This window comes from Phyllobates terribilis, unplaced genomic scaffold (assembly GCF_046119375.1).
Source record: "Phyllobates terribilis strain yellow unplaced genomic scaffold, ASM4611937v1 Scaffold_5__5_contigs__length_657084704, whole genome shotgun sequence".
Lineage (NCBI taxonomy): Eukaryota > Metazoa > Chordata > Amphibia > Anura > Dendrobatidae > Phyllobates > Phyllobates terribilis.
The window spans coordinates 434,473,646-434,485,760 of record NW_027362765.1 but is presented as its reverse complement, the minus strand read 5'-3'; the positions used below and the strand labels follow the sequence as shown (position 1 = coordinate 434,485,760).

General features: G+C 45.3%; 1 protein-coding gene across 1 annotated transcript in view; it reads right to left on the bottom strand.

Moving 5' to 3' along the window:
* Window positions 1-11,626, bottom strand: part of LOC141271612 (scavenger receptor cysteine-rich domain-containing protein DMBT1-like) — a 76,206-nt gene extending 64,580 nt beyond the window's left edge. The window contains exons 1-2 of the mRNA XM_073681656.1: window positions 11,599-11,626; window positions 11,235-11,552 (exon numbers count right to left, since the gene is read on the bottom strand). Of these exons, the coding sequence (XP_073537757.1) occupies window positions 11,235-11,552; window positions 11,599-11,626 (346 nt within the window). The remainder of the gene's footprint in view (window positions 1-11,234; window positions 11,553-11,598) is intronic.
* Window positions 11,627-12,115: the final 489 nt, after the last annotated feature.

Sequence of the window (12,115 nt, the reverse complement as noted above, 5' to 3'; positions counted from 1 at the left end):
CTGCTAACTACAGACCTGTCTCTAACCTTCCGTTCATCTCCAAACTCCTGGATCTGTGTCCCCCCCCCATTTCCTTGTAGAATGTAAGCTTGGGAGCAGGGACCTCACTCCTAATGTAACGGTTTAAACTGTCTTAAATTTTATTGAATTTATTGTCTGTATATGCCCCCGCTTAATTGTAAAGTGCTACGGAATATGTTGGCGCTATATAAATAAAAATTATTAGGATTATTATTATTATTAACTTATTGTCTGCTAACTTTGCAAGCCAGGGAGGCAGGGTCAGTGAACAATGCATGTTTGCTAAATTTTTTGATTGACTATTGTGTGGACCCTATGGCTTGTTGACACACAAAACAGAGTAGGATGAACTATGTAGACTGATTAAATGCTCAAATAATGAGAGTTAAACACATCCCACCTCCCCCTGACCTGTGGATGATGACCTAAGCCACAGATGTGGGTATAAAAAAGGATTTCTATAGTTCTGAAAAAATAATCAGAGTGAATTGCCAGAGAAAAAACTAGGACTACATAGCTCCATTAGGAGGGATACAGTTTTGACTTTCTTCAGGATGTCAGCTCAGGGGACCATGGCCCCAGCAGGCATAACACAGATCTACTCCATTGAATAACACTGAAACCATGGATATGTTTGGGGAAGCTAGGATTGTCACCCTCCAGTCACCTGACCCCAAGGGATAAGTTTGGAGAATACAGGTTGGGACCATCCAGTCACCTGGCCACGTTCCTCAATGGACTGTCATCTTCCTAAGCTTGTCATTACCTCCTCTCTGTAGGTGACCGCCAAAAGCGTGTTGCCATTATTGGGGGTAGTCAGCCCTGGAAGCCTCGGATTCGCAGCTGCTCTAATCCCGGTGAGTCAATGGAAAGTGAGACTCTGTAATTTTCCACCATTTTGGTTATTTTGCTTTTTATGTTCTATGTTGTCTGTTTGGTAGCTCAATAAAGTAATGCCTCACTGTTTTACCTTCACCCTGTGTTGTCTGAGTAGTATTATGCCCACGGGAAAAGTAATCAGCACCAGTGGGATGAGCCCTGGTGCGGACAAAAGCACCCACTGACCCCCTTATCTCCACAGAAATTAATATAATTATGGCTATAGACACCAGTGTTGAGCGAACATGCTCGACACTGCTCGGTACTCACCCGAGCATCATGCTACTCGGGATGTTCGGCGAGCACCGAGCATTTCCGGGTTACTCGGGCGGGAGCTCGGGTCTCCGCCCTGCATGTTTGGCGCTCTTTACAGAGCCAATGAACATGCAGGGATTGCCAGCCAGTCACTGCAATGCCGCAGCCATGTTGGTTGTGGGCATTACAGTGATTGGCTGGCTTCACAGGGTCACCTTGAGTATTTAAAACCGGGTGCCGCCATCTTGGACACAGAAGGCTTGGATCAGACAGTGTAGGGACAGTGCTGCTGATTTAGGGAGAGATATATACTGCAAAATAGTTAGTGTAGGGTCTGTAAAGGCTGCCAGATCAAACAGACAGTCCTTTTCAGGACTAATATCCATCCCAGATATCAGGCAGGCAGGCAGGCAGGCTGTATAGGAGACGCAGTGGTTATACCAGCAAACACTGCACTACAGTCCTGTGTGCTCCTGTTGCTGAAATTGCTGGACTTAGCTCCAGGTCTCGGGGGCCAGGAAAAACCCTTTTTTTTCATCTAAATCCTCTTTTTTTCCTCCTTCACACTGTACAAATACCCGTCTTATTAACCTTTTGGTGTCCCCACCCCCCCAAAAAAAAAAAAAAAAGTGGGTCTGTGACAGTTCAAACACAAATATATCTGTTTAAAATAGTCTGGTGTAGGCCAGAGAAACAGAAATGTGGTTTTGCAGTTCCACGGTTCAAACCTCTGTATTATCCACTTTTGGGCCATTTGTATCTAAAAAAAAAACAGCTTGAGTGTGACGCTCACTGTTCAGCTGCAAATATATATATTTAAAAAAGTCTGGTATATACCAGTAAATTATAACTGTGGGATTGCTGTTCCACGGTAAAAAATCTCTATTATCCTGCTTTTGGCATCTTTTGCCATAAAAAAAAAATGTAATAGTGTCTCCCTGATTGTTCAGACACAAATATATCTGTTGAAAATAGTCTGGTTTAGGCCAGAGAAACAGAAGTGTGGTTTTGCAGTTCCATGGTTCAAACCTCTGTATTATTCACTTTTGGGCCATTTGTATCTAAAAAAAAACAGTTTGAGTGTGTCGCTCACTGTTCAGCCGCAAATATATATATATATTTAAAAAAGTCTGGTATACACCAGTAAATTATAACTGGGGTTTTGCTGTTCCACGGTAAAAAATCTCTGTATTATCCAGCTTTTGGCATTTTTTGCCGTAAAAAAAAAGCTGTAATAGTGTCTCCCTGATTGTTCAGACACAAATATATCTGTTTAAAATTGTCTGGTGTAGGCCAGAGAAACAGAAGTGTGGTTTTGTAGTTCCACGGTTCAAACCTCTGTATTATCCACTTTTGGGCCATTTGTATCTAAAAAAAAAAACAGTTTGAGTGTATCGCTCACTGTTCAGCCACAAATATATATATTTAAAAAAGTCTGGTATACACCAGTAAATTATAACTGTGGTTTTGCTGTTCCACGGTAAAAAATCTCTATTATCCTGCTTTTGGCATTTTTTGCCCTAGAAAAAAAACTGTTATAGTGTCTCCCTGATTGTTCAGACACAAATATATCTGTTGAAAATAGTCTGGTGTAGGCCCGAGAAATAGAACTGTGGTTTTGCAGTTCCACGGGTCAAATCTCAGTATTATCCTGCTTTTGGCATTTCTTGCCATAAAGAAAACAGTAATAGTGTCTCCTGATTGTTCAGACACCAATATATCTATTTAAAAGAGTCTGGTATACCCCAGTAAACAATAACTGTGGTTTTGCTATTCCACGGTAAAAAATCTCTATTATTTAGCTTTTGGTATTTTTTCCATAAAGCAATACAGTAATAGTTTCTCCCTGATTGTTCAGATTGTTTAAAAGAGTCGGGTGTAGGCCATAGAAATAGAACTGTGGTTTTGCACTTCCATGGTTCTAATCTACTTTTTATTACCCTTTTTCCATTGATAGTGCGAGTGTAAGCTATTTTACTTCCTTTACAATGGGCAAGGCGCGTGGCAAGGGACGTGGAACTGGACATTCTGGTGATGGTGCGTGTAGAGGACGGGGCCGTGGCCAAGGTGAAAATGTGCCACAACCAACAGCCACATCTTCTCGCTCCCACTTCTTGCCTGAATTACTAGGGAAGCATAGAACAACACCAGTATTGCGAACTGATCAGTGTGAACAGGTTATTAATTGGATAGCAGATAATACTTCCAGTTACCTGGGCACCACCACCTTCGGTCTGTCTTCCACACGGTCAAATCTTAGTAGCCGTGAGTCTCGACCGCATACTCCTCCACACCCTGATGATCCTTCCTCCCGCCATGCAGAGTGTCGTGAGACAGCAACTGATCCCACACTTGGACACTCTGAAGAGCTCTTCACTGGTCAATTTCCAGATTTATGCCCCTCGCCTGCTCCGCTTGAAGTGGTGGAAGAGGAGATCCCATGTAGAGATGCCCAAATATTTGAACAGCCATGGCCACAGGACGTCGATGCTGACAATTTGTCACAAGAGGTGGACGATGACGAGACACAATTGCCAGGAAGTGAGGAGGAGGATCGTGGTGCGCAAGTGGAAGAGGAGGACGTGGTGGATGATCTAGTAACTGACCCAACGTGGCAGGAGGACATGCAGAGCGAGGTCAGCAGCACACAGGGTGAGGGAGGCAGAGTACCCCAACAGGCAGGAAGAAGCAGTGTGGTGGCCGCACACAGAAGGCAGGCAACAGTTTCCCGTAACACCAACATGAGGGATGTTGTCAGTATAACCAGAAGGTCTTCCAGAGTATCAAATTTTTTTTAAAGATTCTGCTGATAACTCCAAAAAGGCCATTTGTACCACCTGCCATGCCAGCATCAGCAGGGGTGACAAAACTACCAGCCTGACCACCACCAGCATGATCAGGCACATGGCAGCAAAGCACCCGACTTTGTGGGGCGAACCCCAGGGTCCACGACCAGCGTCAGCGAGTGTCACCACTGCTTCTTACACTGTTGTGCATGCAATAGAACCCACTGTTGTGTGTGTAAGGCAATCCCCTGTCCATACTGCATGCAAAGATGCCCCATCCTCTCAGTCTTCTCTTGTTATGGCAGTTTCTCAAGAAACAGCATTAACGTCCACGTCCACGTCCCACCGCTGCGTTCAACTGTCCATATCCCAGAACTTTGAATGAAAGCGGAAATTCGCAGCTAACGACCCACAGGCCACAGTCCTAAATTCGCACATTTCACGACTGCTTGCATTGGAAATGCTGCCTTTTAGGCTGGTGGAGACGGAATCCCTCCGCAACCTTATTGCGGTGGCCGTCCCTCGGTCCTCGGTCCCTAGCCGACACTATTTTGCCCGGTGTGCCATCCCCGCACTACACAGCAAGTGTCTCAAAACATCTACCGTGCCCTCAACAACGCAGTTACTAGGAGAGTCCACCTGAAAACGGACACATGGACAAGTGCTTGTGGCCCGGGATGGTACATCTCCCTGATGGCACATTGGATAAACATAGTGGAAGCCGGGACCCAGTCGGACCTTGGGACGGAACACATCCTCCCCACACCGAGGATTGCAGGCCCTATGTCAGTCAGAGTTGCCCCCACAGTGTACAGCTCCTGTTCATCATCCTCCTCCTCCTCATGTTCAGCCTCCATCTCAGATATCACCACATCAGTTACAAGCTGGAAGCACTGCAGTACTGGCTCCGCCAAGCACCAACAGGCTGTGCTGAAACTCATAAGCTTAGGTGAGAAACCTCACACTGCTTGTGAGTTGTGGACAGCTGTGAAAGAGCAGGCAGATCTGTGGCTGACACCGCTGAACCTACATCCAGGCATAGTCGTGTGTGACAATGGCCGTAACCTGGTGGCGGCTCTGAGGCGAGGCGAGATCACACACGTACCATGCCTGGCTCATGTGCTTAACCTCGTGGTTCAGCGGTTTCTTAGATCGTACCCCAAGTTGCCATATCTGCTCGTGAAAGTACGCCGCCAGTCAGCTCATTTTCGCAAGTCGGCTACAGCTTCCGCCGCCCTTGCTGTGTTGCAGCAGCGTTTGCAGCTTTCATCACATTGACTGGTGTGTGATTTCCCCACACAATGGAACTCTACCCTCCACATGTTGCAAAGGATTTGTGAGCAGAAGAGAGCAGTTGTGGACTACCAGCTGCAACAAGGCCGTCGATATTCTGGTCAGACTCCACACAAGACCTCAGGAGTGGACCTGGATGACTGACATATGTACCATCTTGATAAACTTTGAGGAGTCCACCAAGATGGTGGGAGGCAATGGCGCCATCACTAGCATCAGCATTCCACTTGTCTGTCTTTTGCAACGCTCTCTGCAGAGAATTAAAGATGAGGCATTGCAGCTAGAGTATAATGAAATGGATCAAGAAGCCGTAGCGGTCGATTACACACAGCCCAGCCTCATCTCATCCCAACGTGCATTGAGGGACAATGAGAGAGAGGAGGAGGAGGAGGAAGAACAGGAGCTTGTATCATGTGCTGAAGACGGTAGTACCTGTACAACTGTCATACCGTCGGTTCAGCGTGGGTGGCCGGAGGACAGGGGGGAGGAGAAGGAGGAGGAGAGCATGGTGAGTCGTCATCATGGTGAGGACACGGAAGTCTTGCCCGTTACCAGTCTGGCATGCATGGCTGACTTTATGTTACGCTGCTTTAACCGTGACCCTAGCGTTGTCAAAATGTTGGGTGACAGTCAATACTGGTTGGTGACACTTTTAGACCCCCACTACAAGGAGAACTTTCACTCTTTTATTCCTGAGGTGGAGAGGTCTTCAAAAATGGGGCAGTACCAGAAGGCCCTTGCTGCAGAACTGTAAAAAAAATTCCCATCTAAACACGCTAGCGGCAGAGGTCACAGTTCGTTGCCCAACCAAGGCATACATGTGAGAGAGACGCAACTCCAATCGAGCAGAGGCAGGGGAAAACTGTCAACGTTCTGGAACAGTTTTCTCAGACCCTCCCTTCGGACAGACCCTGAGGCGTGGGGTACTCTCACAAGGAGTGGAAAGTTTCAAAAGATGGTGAGGGAGTACCTTGCCGATCGTACCAGCGGCTGCCGTGATTCCTCTGTGCCTTTTAACTATTGGGTATCCAAGCTGGACACTAGGAATGAACTCGCTCTGTACGCCTTGGAGGTCCTAGCCTGCCCTGCCGCTAGCGTGTTATCGGAGCGTGTTTTTAGTGCCGCTGGGGGAATTATAACTGATAAACGCATACGCCTGTCAACTGACAATGCTGACAAGCTGACCCTTATCAAAATGAACAAGGGCTGGATTGGGCCAGACTTCTCATCACCACCAAATGACAGCAGAGTAATATAAAGTAAAATCCACTGTGTTGTTTCGGGAGGTGCATTCCCATGCACCCCTTCACACCCACACATGGGTATACACTTCCTCATTTCGGCTGTTTTTTGCTCTTCTCCTTATCCTCAGCCTCCACCACCACTATACCACCAGGGTGACCGTGGTCCATGTTGCCATTATTGAAAGTTCCTCCGTCCTTATTTTTGTCATCTTTTGCTTGGAAGGCATAGGCAAAGACTATGGGAGACCCACTCCCCAATAATGGGAATAATCTTTGTAATATGCTGTACTGCATGGCTCTTGTAAGAGGCATTAAAACCATCTTGTTAAGCTACTGGGACCTCCACGTCTCTTCCAAGGGGCATTAACACCGTCTTGTTAAGAAAATGGGACCTCCACGTCTCTTCCGAGGGGCATTAAAACCGTCTTGTTAAGCTACCGGGACCTCCACGTCTTTTCCGAGGGGCATTAAAACCATCTTGTTAAGCTACTGGGACCTCCACGTCTCTTCCGAGTGGAGATAAAACCGTCTTGCTAAGCTACTGGGACCGCCACGTCTCTTCTGAGGGGCATTAAAACCGTCTTGTTAAGCTACTGTGACCTCCACCACTTTTCCAAGTGGCATTAAAACCGTCTTGTTAAGCAACTGGGACCTCCACGTCTCTTACGAGGGGCATTAAAACCATCTTGTTAAGCTACTGTGACCTCCACCACTTTTCTAAGGGGCATTAAAACCGTCTTGTTAAGCTACTGGGACCTCCACGTCTCTTCAGAGGGGCATTAAAACCATCTTGTCAAGATCCTGGGACCTCCACGTCTCTTCCAATTGTCATTAAAACTGTCTTGTTAAGCTACTGGGACATCCACTTCTCTTCCAAGGGGCATTAAAACCGTCTTGTTAAGCTACTGGGACCTCCACGTCTCTTCCGAGGGGCATTAAAACCATCTTGTTAAGCTACTGGGACCTCCACGTCTCTTCTTATTGGCATTAAAACCGTCTTGTTAAGCTACTGCGACCTCCACGTCTCTTCCGAGGGGCATTAAAACCGTCTTGTTAAGCTACTGTGACCTCCACCACTTTTCCAAGAGGCATTAAAACCATCTTGTTAAGATCCTGGGACCTCCACGTCTCTTCCAATTGTCATTAAAACCGTCTTGTTTAGCTACTGGGACCTCCACGTCTCTTCCAAGGGGCATTAAAACCGTCTTGTTAAGCTACTGTGACCTCCACAACTTTTCTAAGGGGCATTAAAACCGTCTTGTTAAGCTACTGGGACATCCACTTCACTTCCGAGGGGCATTAAAACCGTCTTGTTAAGCTACTGTGACCTTCACCACTTTTCCAAGGGGCATTAAAACCGTCTTGTTAAGTATCTGGGACCTCCACGTCTCTTCCGAGGGGCAATAAAAGCGTCTTGTTAAACCACTCTGAACTCCACAGCTCTTCCAAGGGGCATTGAAATGTTGTTTTTAATTAACTCTAACCTCCACGACTCTTCGAACGGGCATTGCATTTCCTCCTAATTTTTGGCAGCTTTTGCTTGGAGGGCATAGGCAAAGACTATGGGAGACCCACTCCCGAATGATAAGAATAATGTTTGAAACATGCTGTACTTTATGGCTCTTGTAAGGGGCATTAAAACTGTCTTGTTAAGCTACTGGGACCTCCACGTCTCTTCCAAGGGGCATTAAAACCATCTTGTTAAGCTACTGTGACCTCCACGTCTCTTCCGAGGTGCATTAAAACCGTCTTGTTAAGCTACTGCAACCTCCACGTCTCTTCCGAGGGGCATTAAAACCGTCTTGTTAAGCTACTGGGACCTCCACATCTCTTCTGAGGGGCATTAAAACTGTCTTGTTAAGCTACTGCGACCTCCACGACTCTTCCAACGGGCATTGCATTTCCTCCTAATTTTAGTCAGCTTTTGCTTTTCAATGCATAGGCGAACACTAAGGGAGACCCACTCCCCAATAATGGGTAGAAGGTTTTTAGTACACTGTAATCCACGTCTGTTTCAAGCGGCATTGCAGTTCCTCATAATTTTTGGAAAGCCTTCCATTCACTGCTTAGGCCAACAGTGTACAGGAGACCCAGTTGCTATAAATGGAAAAAATGGTTTAGTAAAGGCCCTCTGACCTCCATGTCACTTCCAAGGGGCATTGGAGTGCCTCTAAATTTTTGGTAGGCATTGCACTTACTGTATGCCCTATAACTGTGTAGCCGAACCGCTCCTTTTGATACAGAAACTTATCCTATAAGACATGTGTGGTTGACTGGCCTGATATTGATGTGAATGGTCCCTGTTCCTCCTGCTCTTTCTCCTTTGCCACCACCTCATCCATCACTTATCACATGAAGCTTTGTTTTAACGGGAGTCATAGAACTGGGATAGTAGCAAGAAAACATCCAGCAATCCTCGGAGGAGGTAGAATATGTGCCAAAACGCTGACCACCTCAGGCCAAGCCGCTACTACATACATGCGCTTTCATTTCAAGAAAAAAAAGCAGATGCTAACTGCTATCATCATCATCATGCTCCTCACCTTTACACTCTCAACTCCCTTGATGGAGAAGCCAGGGCCCACCGGAGGAGTCTGGTTCTCTGGTGGGCTCGTCCAATGCTGCCCTAAAGCAGGCCAGGCTAAGAAAAGTGTGGGGAAGGTTACTGGGACAAATAGTGGCGGCTGGTGACTGACTATCGAGACCTCGCTGCCGAAGTAGCCATGAGGTAGTGGCCAGCTTCAGCCTCCTCCTAATTAAAAGACCCCATTTCAAGTGAAAGCTAGCAGAATGGTATTGCAGCCTGGGGGCGGGTGGGTGGCAGGCTGCATATTTGCGCTTGCATTGCAAGGAATGGGGGAGGTACAATTGAACACTGCCCTGGGACAAGAACTTGCACGGGGATAGTTGCAAGTCTGCATCTTCTGATGCGGCAAGGATCACTTCTGATGGGCATACTTTTAGGCAGTGACCTGGGTGTCAGAGATGCTTCCAGGGGTCTTCCCTATGCTATTCCCATGTCTTTTCAGCACTGTATGCATGTGTCACACAGCACATGGCCAGTTAAGATTGTAAAATGTTAATATGACATTTCCCGGTGAATGCATTTGTCACGGTTGAAAGCAATACAAAAGTGCAAAAACGCATAAAAAATGCTACTTGTGAACATAGCCCAAGGTGTGGAGGAGTATTTTTTATGGGATATTTATTTTACCTTATACACAAGTCTTTACCCTGGAAAGGAACTTCCTCAACATATTGCACAGGAAAGCATTTTCAGTTTTGTTTTTGAACGTTTTATTGTGAGTCCATGAAAGTGGCTTCATACCTCTGACCACGTTGTTAACAGCAGTGACCTGGGGGTCAGAAATGCTTCCTGGGGCGATCCCCATGATGTCCCCATGTCATTTGAGCACCGTCACTATCGTTTTGGGCACTTGTTAGGCTTTTAAAAGACTGCCGGGGGTGCCGCCGCAAAAATTCTCGGGTCTCCCATAGACTAACATTGGACTCGTTGCTCGGGTCGAGCACCCGAGTATCACTGCGAGCTCGGCCCGAGCTTCGAGCACCTGAGCATTTTAGTGCTCGCTCAACCCTAATAGACACCCCTTCTTTTGATGATGGTGTTAAATAATGAGTTTAAAAGTGTGGATAGTGGATGAATTATTCAATATAATAATGACAGATGTTTATCATGTTATAAAGGGAGAAAACAGGAATCATCACCACTATAAGGAACACACTAAAGATCAATATAATGTCACGTCCCCAAAAAGTTCACATTTTTCGTGACTGAAGAGGTGTATAAAATACATTTTCCTAAAAGGAAATAAAGGATGCCCAAATACAAAGCATAGATGTAAATATATGTCATGGCAATGGATATAATGCAAAATCCCAACACTCGTCAGAAAAGAAAGACGGTTGAGGAAAATTGGAAAGTAAAACCAATACAAAGTCCCAGTCCCAATACATCAAATGGGAGGTAACAGGTATTTTAGCCTAAGTATAACTGTTCTAAATTAGGCATCAGATGTCCGGCACCACATGGCAATCTATTTGATCCCCACTCAAGATCGCCTTGTGGGTGCACTACTGATGGGTGGTTAGGACAACGCACCCCATAAGATGTCTGCTGTAAATACAACTTGACAGCAATATTTTACAGGTTAACAGCAGCATCAAGAGCTTAGCTGGGCCTGCCTCAAATTCCGAGGGCCGACATATGACAAACCAGTAAGTCACATGTCACTAAGGATTTAGATGAATTGGTAAACCCTCACATGAGCAACCACCTCTTCAATTACAGTAGTCTGGCCCTCTTTTCAAAATAGAAGTGGGTCTTATTGGTGGGACCTGATTGTGGCACAGCATGTTTGTACATGAGAATTACTTGTGCTTTGACAAGTATGCAAAAAATATTTACAGGAAAGTATTAAAAAAATATATAGTAGAATTTTTAAAATGAATACAAGAAGCATTGAAAGGTTAGAATGTGCTTTATAAAGTTGCTGCCAGTGTTGGGATGTTGGTGACCTCACAAAGGAATCCTCTTCAAATATAAAACCAATTATCATCTAGGGGTTAATGGGGCAGGAATCAAGGTGACTCCAATCCACTAAGATTCTCTTAGAAAGGCAATTTCTTGTTTGCAGCACCCTTAGTGGTAAAAAAACATTAAAATATGATCTGCATGAACATCTAGGCAAAACACGATAACAAATGACTAAATAAGATTTCATCCATTCGACTATACCTGAGCAGACGACGCCAGCATCTTCATTGTGTCCACAGTTATGTACTGTAAATGGTTGGTGTGGACAGTCCCATACATGTTGTTCATTGCCGGTACATTGCACATCATCCAATACAATTAATCCTTGTCCTTGGCCAAATGCAGCACTGCCATTAAATGCAAGCGCTTGGCCACAATTTAACTGCTGGCATACAACTTGTGCAGCATTAATATCCCAATAATCATCACACACAGTTCCCCATGCTCCGTTATAGAGGATTTCTACACGACCGTTACATTGACCATTGCCATTTACCAGTCTTAAAGACATGTCTAAACCTAAAAAAAAAAGAAAGTAGAATGGTCATTTCCAAAATCAATTTACTGTGGAATTTTCCACTGTTTAGGCGCATGAGGGGCTCTCCAAACGCGACATGGCATCAACCAACGATTTCAGCAAATTCTGAGTTCCAAAAGTCAAATAACTCTCCTTCCCTTTCGAGCCCTGGCGTGCGAAGAAACAGTACCTATTTTCCACATATGAGGTATCAGTGTACTCAGGAGAAATTGCACAAAAAATGTAATGGTGTAATTTATCTTGTTACCCTTGTAAAATAAAAAAAATTGGGGCTAAAACCACATTTTTGCGTTAAAAGTTAGATTTTTTTATTGCCACTGCTCAATGTTATAAAATTCTATGAAGCACCTGGGGGTTCAAAGTGTTCACCACACATCTAGATAAATTCCTTGAGAAATTTAGTTTTCAAAATAGGGAAGAAATATCTCTGTGTAGGCATATCAGGGGTTTCCAAATGCAATATTGTATCCGCTAATTATTACAGATAATTTTGAGTTCCAAAAGTCAAATGGCGCTCTTTCCCTTTTAGGAGTCGGCCGTGCGA